Source organism: Mytilus edulis, chromosome 2 (genome assembly GCF_963676685.1).
Source record: "Mytilus edulis chromosome 2, xbMytEdul2.2, whole genome shotgun sequence".
Taxonomy (NCBI): domain Eukaryota; kingdom Metazoa; phylum Mollusca; class Bivalvia; order Mytilida; family Mytilidae; genus Mytilus; species Mytilus edulis.
The window spans coordinates 75954913-75969709 of record NC_092345.1 but is presented as its reverse complement, the minus strand read 5'-3'; the positions used below and the strand labels follow the sequence as shown (position 1 = coordinate 75969709).

Sequence of the window (14797 nt, the reverse complement as noted above, 5' to 3'; positions counted from 1 at the left end):
TTTTTTTTATTGCCATTGATTTGTTTGTTTTGATTTTCAGACATTTGTTTCTAGTATTGACAGTTTATTGTCAGAATTAGCTGTCAGTGAAGACTGCTACTCTATAGGACCAACTAGTAGGATCTTGGCTACTGAATTGGCTAATTATGCTCCAGCTAAGACAAGACGAAAGGTTTGCCTCATTACAATTACAATAACAATGTTTCAGTCTGATGATTTAACTTGTCTTACTTTTTCCATAGCATTTAACCATTGTAAGGTCAGCTAAATAAAGTATTATCTTTATTACTGGATTAGCTTGGTTTATAAGGTCTTTTGCATTTTTCTTACACTTAGAATAGAGAGTTATATATAGAAAATGTAAGCATGCTAGCGTTTTTAACAGATGCACAACTGAAAATTTCCTCTGATGATTTGAAAACTGCTGCCCAGTGTAAGAAGTATGTCCAGTGCATGATGTTTTGTCGATATTGTCAACATCGCAATGTCAACTTTATAGTGTCGTTATTGTGTTAACATTGTATCCTATCTTTATGTTCTGTACCTTTGTCACATCGTATATTCGTTATGTTAACAATTCCTGTCAACATCGTGTTTATGTTGTATATTGACTCTATAACTTTCTGTTTACATCGTTGACATCGTATACATCGTGATGTTGACAATATCGTTTTTACATTGTCAACATTGTATAAATGTTGTGACCCAAGTCTTAATCTTTGTGTTTACATCGTTCACATCGTATACATCGTGATGTAAACAATATCGTGTCAACATCGTGTTTATGTTGAATATAGAGTCCATACCTTTCTGTTTACATCATTCACATTGTATACATCATGATGTTGACAATATAGTTTTTACATCGTCAACATCATATAGATGTTGTGAACCAAGTCCATACCTTTCTGTTTACATAGTTCACATCGTATACATCGTGATGTTGACAATATCGTTTTTACATCGTCAACATCGTATTGTTGTTGTGAACCAAGTCTTTACCTTTGTGTTTACACCATTCACATCGTATACATCACAATGTTGACAATATCGTGTCAACATCGTGTTTATGTTGTATATCGACTCTATAACTTTCTGTTTACATCGTTAACATCGTTTATATCTTGATGTTTGAATATTGTTTATACATCATTTACATCGTTCACATCGTATACATTGTGATGTTGACAATATCAATAAAAAAAAGTTTTTTTATCCATTCATATAATAATTATTCAATGAAGTTTGTCGACTACATATATACAGTTTGCATTTTTATGTTTTTTTTAACAACAAATATTTTAATTAAATGTGATGTTATAGCTTTAATTTAACACAAAATAGTGTCAACATAGTTTATATGGCGATGTAAACACAAAATCTTTTTAGCATTGTATACAAAACGATGTTTACGATGTCAACGATGTAAACAATATATAAGAGTTAAGACAATGTAAACGATGTACACACAATATCGTGTAAACATTGTATACATCGCGATGATAACGATGTCAACAATGTAAACAATATATAAGAGTTCAAACAATGTATACGATGTTGACACAACATCGTGTTAACATTGTATACATCGCGATGTAAACAATGTAAACACAATATATTTTTTCTAGATTGTATACATCATGATGTTAACAATGTCAACGATGTAAACAATACATAAGGGTTCAAATAATTTATACGATGTTGTGTGTTAACATAGTATACATCGCAATGTTAACGATGTCAACGATGTAAACAATATATAAGGGTTGAAACAATGTATACGATGTTGACACAACATGGTGTTAACATTGTATACATCGCGATGTAAACAATGTAAACACAATATATTTTTTCTAGATTGTATACATCGCGATGTTAACTATGTCAACGATGTAAACAATACATAAGGGTTCAAACAATGCAAACAATGTTGACACAATATCGTGTTAACATTGTAGATATTGCGATGTCTACAATATTGATTAATCATCATGCACTGGACATGAATGCAGTGTAACTTGAAATACAAACTATCATGGACAAAGAATTTTGCAAAACTATATACATTCAATCTGCTGCATTACTTTATGGATATTTTTCACATCTACTTTCATTTATTGATTAGCAGAATTCAAGACATTGGGATGCTATATTGCAAAGAGTCCATTAACCTATTCTATAAAGTTTCACATTTCAGAAAGTTGAACATAATCCATATCTTGTAAACAGATGCTTTTGTGCTGGGATTTTTGTTTAGGCATATGATTTGAAAGTGTTAATATGACCTTTATCTCTTTATCATAGTTCATTGGTTAATGTGACGTTTTTCTGACTAGGTTTGTTTCTCAATCATAATAAGTTTTAAATGTAAGTGTGAAAGTTTTATTTGACCTAAACCTTATTCATTGAATGATTCTTTTTAACAATGTGGTGGTTTTTTGCAGTCAACACAAAATAAGGCCTCCATTGTATTTGTTGATAGAACCTTAGACATAGGATCATCATGTACACACCAGACAGAAACTTTGTTTGATAGAATTGCTAGTGTATTCCCAAGATTACCAGGCCATACCAATGATGTCCTTATTGACATGTCATCACTATGTCATGTACACAAGTAAGTAACATGTCAACTCTATGTCATGTAAAAAAGTTGTTAAACTGATATGCCAACTTAATGTCACAAATGCTTGGAAGTAATGTGATAGATCATCACTATGTCATGTACACAAGTTAATAAAATGATAGGTCATCACTATGTCATGTAAACAAGTAAGTAATGTGATAGATCATCACTGTGTCATGTACAAAAGTAAGTAATGTGATAGATCATCAGTGTGTCATGTACACAAGTTAGTAATGTGATAGATCATCACTGTCATGTACACATCACTGTGTCATGTACACAAGTTAGTAATGTGATGGGTCATCACTGTGTCATGTACACATGTTAGTAATGTGATGGGTCATCACTGTGTCATGTACACAAGTTAGTAATGTGATAGGTCATCACTGTGTCATGTACACAAGTTCGTAATGTGAAAGATCATCACTGTGTCATGTACACAAGTTAGTAATGTGATAGGTCATCACTGTGTCATGTACACAAGTAAGTAATGTGATAGGTCATCACTGTGTCATATACACAAGTAAGTAATGTGATAGGTCATCACTGTGTCATGTACACAAGTTAGTAATGTGATAGGTCATCACTGTGTCATGTACGCAAGTTCGTTATGTGATAGATCATCACTGTGTCATGTACACAGGTAATAAATGTGATAGGTCATCACTGTGACATGTACACAAGTAAGTAATGTGATAGGTCATCACTGTGTCATGTACACAAGTTTGTAATATGATGGATCATCACTGTGTCATGTACACAAGTTAGTAATGTGATAGGTCATCTCTGTGTTATGTACACAAGTAAGTAATGTGATAGATCATCAATGTGTCATGTACACAAGTAATAAATGTGAAAGATCATCACTGTGTCTTGTACACAAGTTAGTAATGTGATAGATCATCACTGTGTCATGTACACAAGTTAGTAATGTGATAGGTCATCACTGTGTCATTTACACAAGTAAGTAATGTGATAGGTCATCACTGTGTCATGTACACAAGTAAGTAATGTGATAGATCATCACTGTGTCATGTACACAAGTAAGTAATGTGATAGGTCATCACTGTGTCATGTACACAAGTAAGTAATATGATAGGTCATCACTACGTCATGTACACAAGTAAGTAATGTGATAGGTCATCACTGTGTTATGTACACAATTAAGTTATGTAATAGGTCATCACTGTGTCATGTACACAAGTAAGTAATGTGATAGGTCATCACTGTGTCATGTACACAAGTTAGTAATGTGATAGGTCATCCCTGTGTCATGTACACAAGTTCAAATGTGATAGATCATCACTGTGTCATGTACACAAGTAATAAATGTGATGGGTCATCACTGTGTCATGTACACAAGTTAGTAATGTGATAGATCATCACTGTGTCATGTACACAAGTTAGTAATGTGATAGATCATCACTGTGTCATGTACACAAGTTAGTAATGTGATAGATCATCACTGTGTCATGTACACAAGTAAGTAATGTGATAGGTCATCACTGTGTCATGTACACAAGTAAGTAATGTGATAGATCATCACTATGTCATGTTAACAAGTAAGTAATGTGATAGATCATCACTGTGTCATGTACACAAGTAAGTAATGTGATAGATCATCACTGTGGCATGTACACAAGTTAGTAATGTGATAAATCAACACTTACACATATAAGAAGTATGTTAACTATATGCCATGTAAACAAGTGGATAAAGTAATATTTCAACTTAAACTCATGAATATAATTTAGTTTAGTGATATTTCATCACTAAGTCATTTACATAAATTCCTTAACTGATGGATCATAACTATTTCATATGCATACATAAGTTAAATGGTAGATCATCACTTTGTCATTGACATGTACACAGGTCAATGAAATGATGGGTCATTACTGTTTTATCTCTCCATGTAAAATGAAGTTTTCTTTGTTTTGCTTAGAAATAAATGAATATCTCATGCTACTATTGAAGGGGCACGATTGTTTTAAGGTCTAAGTAGTTACTACTGTAATCACTAGCCAGTGAACACTGAGATTTTGTGTCGAACCCTAATTGTGTGGGTGTACTCGACTCCAATCTTAATTGACTAGGATTTCAGTTTTCATCTTGAATGCCGGTGGTTTTCTCTGGGCACTCTGTCTTCCTCCACCAATAAAAACTGGCTGCAAAGAAATAGCACAAAAGCAGTACTTAAAAGTGGCATTAAAAACACAAAAAATCAAATTATACTACATTCTATTTTGGTAACCACTTATATAGAACAGTTCAAATTATTAAATATTTTAGTATTGTTGTATAGTGACCCTTTGTGTCTTTGATCCATACTTTTATCTGATTATTTTTTATGTTCCTAACTTAAGAGATAGACTATCATACTTTATTTATTTACTTTTTATTGTTTTATTATTTAAGCCACCATTGGATGCTTCTCCTCTCTTTCATGTTGAAACAAAGAGTTCACTTGGAAACTATATGCCTTGATTGTAAATCAAGTCTTTTAAGACCTTTAATTATACCCCCTCCGCAACGAACCCACTCAACGAAGTTGCGCAGGGTATAATGTTTTTGACCCGTCCGTCCGTCAGTCCGTCCGTCAGTCCGTCGATCCTTCCGTCAGTCCGTCAGTCCTGTTTCTTGTCATCGCAACTCCTCTCAAACCACACAACAGAATTTCACGAAACCTTTTCAGATAATAAGGACATACTATGTAGTTGTGCATATCGACGGGAAATTGCGATTCAATTTTTTTTCTAGGAGTTACGCGCCTTTGAACTTATTTACTTTAATGTACTACTGCAACAGTTTGTCATCGCAACTCCTCTCAAACCACACAACAGAATTTCACGAAACCTTTTCAGATAATAAGGACATACTATGTAGTTGTGCATATCGACGGGAAATTGCAATTCAATTTTTTTTCTAGGAGTTACGCGCCTTTGAACTCATTTACTTTAATGTACTACTGCAACAGTTTGTCATCGCAACTCCTCTCAAACCACACAACAGAATTTCACGAAACCTTTTCAGATAATAAGGACATACTATGTAGTTGTGCATATCGATGGGAAATTGCGATTCAATTTTATTTCTAGGAGTTACGCCCCTTTGAACTTATTTACTTAATGTACTACTGCAACAGTTTGTCATCGCAACTCCTCTCAAACCACACAACAGAATTTCACGAAATCTTTTTATATGAAAAGGACATATTATGTAGTTGTGCATATCAACGGGAAATTAGGATTCAATTTTATTTCTAGGAGTTATGCCCCTTTGAACTTATTTGCTTCAATGTACTTCTGCAAGTTTGTCATCTCAACTCCTCTGAAAACACACAACAGAATTTCATGAAATTTTGTAGATAATAAGGACATACATGTACTATGTAGATGTGTATATTGACAGGAAATTATTATTCAATATTTTTTCTTATACTTATTTAATTTCTCAAATGACAATGTGGGGACGTGGGGTATGTGAGCGTGCTCACTAAGGTTCTTTAATTAAATCTGGGATCTATCTTTTTCTAAGTTATTATTCGCTTTCTTTAGTTGATAATAGAATATGTAAATATTTCAGAGATGCTTCCTCAACTGTCTTACCTGGGTGTCTAGCTTCTTTTAATGGACACAACCAACAACATTTACAGCCACTTCTAACAAATAAAGTAAAGGTAAGTTTCTTCAATGTACAGATCTGTTTATAGTCTGTCTGGTTAGTGAAGCAGATTTATAAAATAATGAGAAAAGTAACAGCTAGCATCATGAGCATACATACTTTTTCCTTCTATGAAAACATCACTGACTAATATTGATTGTTTCCCCTATGTGTAGAAACATATACAATGTAGCTATTGTATGAGAACATAGTCTAAATTGCTTTGTGATTTCTTTTTAGAAAAAAATCTTTGGTTGTGAAATATAAGACATAAAACTAAAAGTAGGATTTTAACATTTTACTTTGGGGCTTGTGATATTTGTAGTAAATTAAATGTAAACAGGTTGTCAATAGATTACTCTCAGTAGAAAATTCTCAAAACTGTTGGAGTCAGTTGTATTCTATGAAATTTACTATTTGATATTATGCAATAAATGTTGATTTTAAAGATTGGTGAAAACTTTTTAAAATGACCTCAGGATTTAACTGTTAGTTCTATAATGTTGATTTTGTATTTTCTGCAAATTGTGGATGTCGTTATTGGCACTAATAAAAAAAAACTCTTTGACTTTATATGCACTATTATATTCTTTGACCAGTGTATCCAAAAATGATAATAAAAGTACAAAAATGTACATCATTTTTTATAAAGGAAGGTTTGATGGAAGTAAACAGACAGTTGGTAGACATAGCTTCAAAAGAAAATTTACCATTAAAGCTTACAGGCAAGCCTGGACGAGTTACTGCAGATCAGTTGGAAAATACTCTTTCTCTTTTCAAGTGAGTTTATAGCCAAGTTTTTTAATAAGGTTGAAAAGTATAATGATTTAGCTTTTGAATGTTTTTAGTTCATATCATTTTATCTACGACTTAAACTGTTTCTCATATTTTAGTTGGCTAATATATGTTGCTAAAAAATCCCTTCTGTTAACCATTACCCTAGGATACTTCACATGCATTTTCATAAGTTCCATGGTTGTTTTCAATGAAAGATAGAATTCTGTAGATTATCCATGATGATTGTAACTGAATATGTAATTCATTAACACTTTTATTCTATTATGACTTTCATTGGCATTCATCATAGTACATGTAAAATTGAGAAAGGAAATGGGGAATGTGTCAAAGCGACAACAACCCAACTATAGAGTAAAAAACAGCCTAAGGCCACCAATGGGTCTTCAATATAGCGAGAAACTCCTGCACCCATAGGCGACCTTCAGCTGGCCCCTTAAAAAATATGTATACTAGTACAGTGATAATAGACATCAAACTAAACTTCGAATTTTACACAAGAAACTAAAATTAAAAATCATACAAAACTAACAAAGGCCAGAGGCTCCTGACTTGGGACAGGCGCAAAATTGCGGCGGGGTTAAACATGTTTATGAGATCTCAACCCTCCCCCTATACCTCTAGCCAATGTAGAAAAGTAAACACATAACAATACGCACATTAAAATTTATCATTTATCTATCACTTCAATGAACAGGACTAGGTATAGTTACCTAGTTATGCAATATGCAAAGTACCCACATTGACTTCACATTGTCTATGGTGTAACACTCACAATCTTCAGCTCCAAATTTGATTTATTCTATTTTCTCCGTCTCTTGATTAAAAATGTATGACTGCCTGCAGGATTCTACCAAAGGATGTATATTCTACAGATGGTAAAAAATATTGCACATTTCCAAATTTTTTGGAATGTTTGGAAAACAAACATTGCTTTCACGTTACACTTTTTTGTCAGAAAATCCCTATAAATTGCCAGATACAAACAACATTCAGAGATAAATTTGTTATCTATGTTCATATCTGTAGATTTGGGTATTTTAACACCCCTTAGTAACCTGTACACCCATTGGTTTTGCCTCTGTGAAATAAACAACACAATAAAATAATCAATATAAATAAAAATTGATACAGATTTAAAACAGTTTTATATTAAAATTTGTAAATTTCAGCAACAATGGTTCTACTGGACAGAATTGAAATTGCTAACTAATCTAAGGGCTGATTCAATTTATATTTTTAGGGGGAAATATGACATGATTCTTAAACACATCAATACGTTACAAGTTTCTATGGCAGTCTTCCATCTGTTAAAAAGTCAGAGACAACAACAATTAGACAGTCTATCTGGGATTGAGAAACTGTTGATACAGGGTTACAGTGATGAGACAGATCCTTTAGAAGAGATATACAGACTTATTATCACAGAGACAGAGAAGACAACAACTGAACGGTAAAATAACAAACCCAAATGTCTACTTTTGATATACAAACAGATTTAGTCACATGCTTGTTAAATAAGAATGTTGGTAACCATTGCTTACAATGATGTTGAAATAAAACTTTGATCAAGTCAGCTACAATTGTTCTCTTGATTGAAATACAAATCCTGTGCCCAAGCTTGAATCTAACAATTGTCTGTTTTACTTTCTGTTCTGATAAGTATGTCAACCAATGAAATGTCTGCCTGCAAATTTTTGAAGGTGTTAAATATCACAAAAAAACTAGGAGATCTTGTTAAGGTCTTAAAACCAGAAAATAAAACAGATTGGTGACAGCTGATTCTTATGATTGAATTGTTGGCAAAGGATGTTGGGCCCTTTTCACAAACAATCTTACCATGAGAATTGATTGTAATGTATGACTGAAATGTTTCAAGATTATTTATGAAATTTGGACAGAAGCTTATCTTCCAAATAAAAAAATAGCAACTTAAATGAAAGTTTGAGAATTTAATCCTGTATTTTACTGATAAATAGACTCACTTTTTACTGTGAATATTTCTCTTTTACACTGACAGTAGCAATCACATGGTAGACACATAGTTCAATGGAACCCTTGATTTTCCTTTATTATTTAAACATTTTGTTGAATTAAATGTATACAGGACAAGTAGAGACTAGTCAAGTAATGTTGGTATTTGCTTTACAAGAAAAAAATCTGAATTTTGTTAATTTTCACCAAAAAGTGACTAAATATACCTGGTCTACTGTGGATTCATTTATTTTTGTGGATAAAGGAAATCTTATGTATTCCTGGATATTTATTTTCATGGATAAAGGAAATCTTATGTATTCCTGGATATTTATTTTCATGGATAAAGGAAATCTTATGTATTCCTGGTTATTTATTTTCGCGGATAAAGGAAATCTTATGTATTCCTGGATATTTATTTTCATGGATAAAGGAAATCTTATGTATTCCTGGATATTTATTTTCATGGATAAAGGAAATCTTATGTATTCCTGGTTATTTATTTTCGCGGATAAAGGAAATCTTATGTATTCCTGGATATTTATTTTCATGGATAAAGGAAATCTTATGTATTCCTGGATATTTATTTTCATGGATAAAGGAAATCTTATGTATTCCTGGTTATTTATTTTCGCGGATAAAGGAAATCTTATGTATTCCTGGATATTTATTTTTATTCCTGGATATTTATTTTCGTGGATAAAGAAAATCTTATGTATTCCTGGATATTTATTTTCATGGATAAAGGAAATCTTATGTATTCCTGGTTATTTATTTTTGTGGATAAAGAAAATCTTATGTATTCCTGGATATTTATTTTCATGGATAAAGGAAATCTTATGTATTCCTGGATAATTATTTTCATGGATAAAGGAAATCTTATGTATTCCTGGATATTTATGTTCGTGGATAAATGAAATCTTATGTATTCCTGGTTATTTAATTTCGTGGATAAAGGAAATCTTATGTATTCCTGGATATTTATTTTCGCGGATAAAGGAACTCTTATGTATTCCTGGATATTTATTTTCATGGATAAAGGAAATCTTATGTATTCCTGGATATTTATTTTCATGGATAAAGGAAATCTTCTGTATTCCTGGTTATTTAATTTCGTGGATAAAGGAAATCTTATGTATTCCTGGATATTTATTTTCGTGGATAATTGAAATCTTATGTATTCCTGGATGTTTAATTTTGTGGTTTTGCCAAGGTCTACATACAAGCCTATACAAAAATTTGTCATTCATTGAAAATTTCAAGCTTTACCTGTACCCATGCACGAAATCCACGAAAATTGGTATCCAAGGTATAATAATGAATCCACAGTACATGTATATAGAGACTATTGGAATTACAAAATATACAAAAATATTTTAATATTATTTGAATGGTTTATTTACAGATCCTGCACATTAGATGATATATTCTGTCTAATAATGTTTGTTTATTCTGTGTATGGGACCAGAATTAAGAGTGATAAAGAAGAACAAGTTAAGGTGAGAACATATTAAAACTTAATGATACACAATGTAGACTTTTTCCAGAATTTTATTACTACTTAAAGCTATGGTAAAGTCTACAAAATAATATAAACATTATTCCTGAGAAATCTTGTAAAAGGTCAATTTGTGCTCTTATAAGAGTTATGATATATGAATACAAATGTAATCCCAGAATGGATGATAACTTGAAAAGTATTGAAACATTGTCAGTATGTATGTTATAAACATAGAAATTTGACAAATATTCAAAAGAGGGTGGTTTCTGACTAATCGTATGAAGACTTTTGTTACTAAATACTATATATATATATATATAGAGAGAGAGAGATAGCTAGTTTGTGTCATCTTTAAAATATTAATAAAATTTTGCATGATTATCTATCACTAGTTGAAGATAAGAACAGATTTTGAAGTATAATTTTTCTCCAGTTTTCCAAGGGTGGCACTTAAAGATATTTTTGTCGTTTTATTCTCTTATTCTCTTCTTGAATATCCTTATAACTACCCTCCTGAAAAAAAGAGACAAAGCTAACACTACATACTTATATTGGGTTTCAGTAATAAAGATAAAATAATGCTTTAGTTTAGGAAATTAACAGGTACCTTATTCAATTGTTGGTTCTAAATGCTCATCAACTTTGTAATTAAGAATAGATGTATTCCTGTTTTAGGCTGTTTTGGTGAAGTATGTTTTGAGAGAGAAGAATACATTGCCACCATTGACCCAGCAGATAGGTTTGTTAATGTTTTATGTTTATATTTAAGGAATGATTGTGATATTTTTTCTGTCTATGAAGAAATGACATAAAAAATGTGGTGCATACTGAATAACCTGTGTGAGCAACATTTTTTTTTACGTTATTTTGAATAGACAGATAAAATATTACAGTTATTTCTTATAATTGAATTCCAAATTCCATTTTAAACAGGAGTAAACCATGAAAAAATGTTGATGACGTAATGGTCACATGAATAAATTATGTCTATGATCTGATAAACACAATGATGTAAGCCTATCAGAAGAGGCATTACATCCAAAATTAAATTATTTAATGTAAATGGGGTTTAGAGGTTTGAGAAATTATTATACTATAACTGTCTGTGCACTCTATTGCAATCACCTGTCTGTTCTTTCATCCAATACATGTTTTTTTTCACACATGTCTTGGAAACAACTCACCTTACACATATTTTATCACTTGTGTCTTGAAAGAGACTTACTCATATTTTGTCAGCATTAACATTATCTGTTTTAACTTTTGATTTCGTGTTTTACAGTTGGTGATACAATAAATGAAGAAGTAGTAACAGCCATTCTGGATGATGCTTGGCAGAAGTTTAAAGCAATATCATCTGCAAGGAACAACCTTAAACAATTCAGGTAAATGATTTTTTTTCGTATAACAACGAATAATAAAACCACTTTGCTCTTTATTATACTATTCATCAGCAAGACTTAAAAAATTCTCTATTATCTTCCAAAGGATGAATAATGGACACGTAACAGATACAAAACGGAAACGATACGGACACCTAACGGACGTTCAACGAACATTTTATCCTTTGGACGTCTGTTAAAAGTTTTGAACATGCTCAAAATTTTTCAACGGACAGATAAAACGTACGCTTAACGAACATACAACAGATATAGACGGACGTCTAAGGGATAAGTCCCGATGTTTAACAGACATGAACGGATTGAAAAAAAGTTATTCGTGAGGCGTCCATTCAAGCTATCCGGTAAGGTGTGCTTTAATGAGCTACATGACTGTATAATGATGTTTGGCTTACTTCAATTGTTAAGCAATATCTATATTACTGTAAATAGCTGTGCATAATCTCATTATCATTGTAGTTCTGTGTGTGAGGAAAGTGCTTTAGGACCTTCACAGCTGATGCCAATACTAAAACAGCTGATCAATGTAATGTTTGATCCCAGCAAACCAGAACTTCCTGATGTGGAGCTGAAATCATCAGGATTTGGGGATCTTTTGAAGTCTGGCTTTGGGTGAGGTTTACATTACATTATACACTATTATTCTAAACATCCAAGTACTTCATTAAAATGACAAAATGAAGTGAAAATAATCAGTTTTTATTGCAACACAAATATCAAAAGTGATTATGTTTTAAGGATTCTTTTAGATTTTGTACTTTTTCTTGTTTTATAGATACTTTTTACATCCTCATGTTTTCTTAATGTTGCTTGTGTTTGTTTGTATGTCTGTTTTTGGTCAATTGTGTAAAGCCATTAATGGTAAACTGATTTTAATATTGTTTTTATTTCTTATGATAGGTTATTTAGGACAGTGAGTAAACCACGCCCTAGTGACCATCCATTACTGATTATATTTGTTGTTGGAGGTGTAACTTCTACAGAACTCAAACAAATAAAGGACTTATGTGCATCACTTAAACTTTCATCACAGGTAATACTTTGAATGCATCATCACTAGTAGAGTAGGAACTGCTTATTATTTCGGGAATATCGATCTGACATGTCTGAGTTAGACCTTTTTGGTGGGGTTCTTTGTTTGGTATATCTAAAGTTTAGTATGTAGCAGTGTGTTATTGTTGTTTGTTTATTTTTTGAAATCTTAATGCCCATAGTGGACTTATAATTTTCAATTGCCCACTTTCTCTTCTTTTTATGGCCCCACAACGAAGTTGTCAGTGCCATATAGTTATACCCTTGTCCGAAATTCTGAAATTCCGTCATTCAGAAATTCCATCATTCCGTCATTCAGCAACAAACCATTATAAAGAGTTTTTTTGTAAAGGCCTTCAGATATTGGGCTGATTTTTGGTTTGTGAGTTAACCATGATGAGTTACAGATCAAGTTTAACTTTCGTTCAGCTCCGCTAATTTTTGCCAAAATTACGGGCTTTGGACTATGTTAAATTGTTGAAAATCGGTTATAAATTTTTTTTTCTAAACGCTTTCAGATATTGGGATGATTTTTGGTATGTGAGTTAACCAAGATATGTTACAGATCAAGTGAAACTTTTGTTACGCTTGGCTAATTTTTGCCGAAATTACGGGGTATGGACCTGTTAAATTGTTGAAAATCACAGTTATACAGACTTTTTTTCTAAATGCTTTCAGATATTGGGGTGATTTTTGGTATGTGAGCTACTCATGATGAGTTATAGATCAAGTGGAAGTTTCATTTCACTCCACTAATTTTTGCCGAAATTACGGGCTTTGGACTATGTTAAATTTTTGAAAATCACAGTTATACAGACTTTTTTTCTATACGCCATCAGATATTGAGCTGATTTTTGATATGTGAGACCACCATCATGTTTGTGTCCAAATGTGTTATTGAAATTGCAGATTTTTCAACTTTTTGAGACAGGGCCATTCGTGTCGTCTCTTCTAGTCTTTTTATGCCTCTGCAGTAACTGATGGCCCTTGTATGTCAGTACGTCCCAAAACAAGTTTCTTTTCTCTACCTTTAGATTGCCTCAACTTTATGTTATAAACTTATACACAAAACACAGATTAAGTTCAAATTTGTTTTGCTTTACTTTTGCTGTTCTTGAGTTGTGTCCCTTTATAACATTATATGCAAGTGGCAGCATTGTCTGTGTCCCATGGACACATTCTTCTTTTATTCAGTAGTGTGTCTTGTAAATATTTTCTATGATTTAAAATCAAGTAAGGATGTTGAAGTATTGTGCTAAATAATATATATACAAACTCCTTTTTATTTTCAGGTAATTGTTGGAAGTACAAGACTAATTAAACCAGAAGACATTGTGACCTCAATATTATGTCAAGATAGAATCAACAGGGTCTGATTATTGTGCAATAAATGGATAATTTAACTCTATAAATGTTTTGTATGAATTAACCTATAATGAATAATGGATGAATGAGTATTTGGCATCCATAATCAAATACATGTACTACCAATATTATATGCACATCAGGACGAGAACAAATTGATGTGTTGTGAATCCTGCTTTGTACTAGACTGACATGCTTATAAATTAGCCATACTAGTTCACATGGTGGTGCTATTTTACCCTATCCTGACATATTCTGAATATGAATCAAACCAATCTTTGTTTTTATTCTTAAATTCTGAGTGGTTAGCAGACCAATGCAGAGAAGCAGCAAGTCTAATTTTTCAAGTCCCTGATGAGGCTACTTTTGAAAGTAGGATATTTGCATTCACAAAATTCCCAAGGTATATTCAATAAATATCCACAAATATCGGCTGCGTAA

The 14797-nt window shown here is 32.1% G+C and overlaps 1 protein-coding gene across 3 annotated transcripts in view; it reads left to right on the top strand.

The window, feature by feature from the left end:
• LOC139512973 (sec1 family domain-containing protein 2-like) overlaps nucleotides 1-14403 on the top strand; it is a 28067-nt gene extending 13664 nt beyond the window's left edge. For all 3 annotated transcript variants that reach the window (XM_071301001.1, XM_071301002.1, XM_071301000.1), the window contains exons 6-16: nucleotides 41-172; nucleotides 2445-2617; nucleotides 6212-6305; nucleotides 6942-7069; nucleotides 8328-8537; nucleotides 10464-10557; nucleotides 11235-11298; nucleotides 11842-11944; nucleotides 12419-12571; nucleotides 12860-12992; nucleotides 14284-14403. In XM_071301001.1, the coding sequence (XP_071157102.1) occupies nucleotides 41-172; nucleotides 2445-2617; nucleotides 6212-6305; nucleotides 6942-7069; nucleotides 8328-8537; nucleotides 10464-10557; nucleotides 11235-11298; nucleotides 11842-11944; nucleotides 12419-12571; nucleotides 12860-12992; nucleotides 14284-14367 (1368 nt within the window). In that variant the 3' untranslated portion in view covers nucleotides 14368-14403. The remainder of the gene's footprint in view (nucleotides 1-40; nucleotides 173-2444; nucleotides 2618-6211; nucleotides 6306-6941; nucleotides 7070-8327; nucleotides 8538-10463; nucleotides 10558-11234; nucleotides 11299-11841; nucleotides 11945-12418; nucleotides 12572-12859; nucleotides 12993-14283) is intronic.
• The last annotated feature ends 394 nt before the right edge of the window (nucleotides 14404-14797 follow it).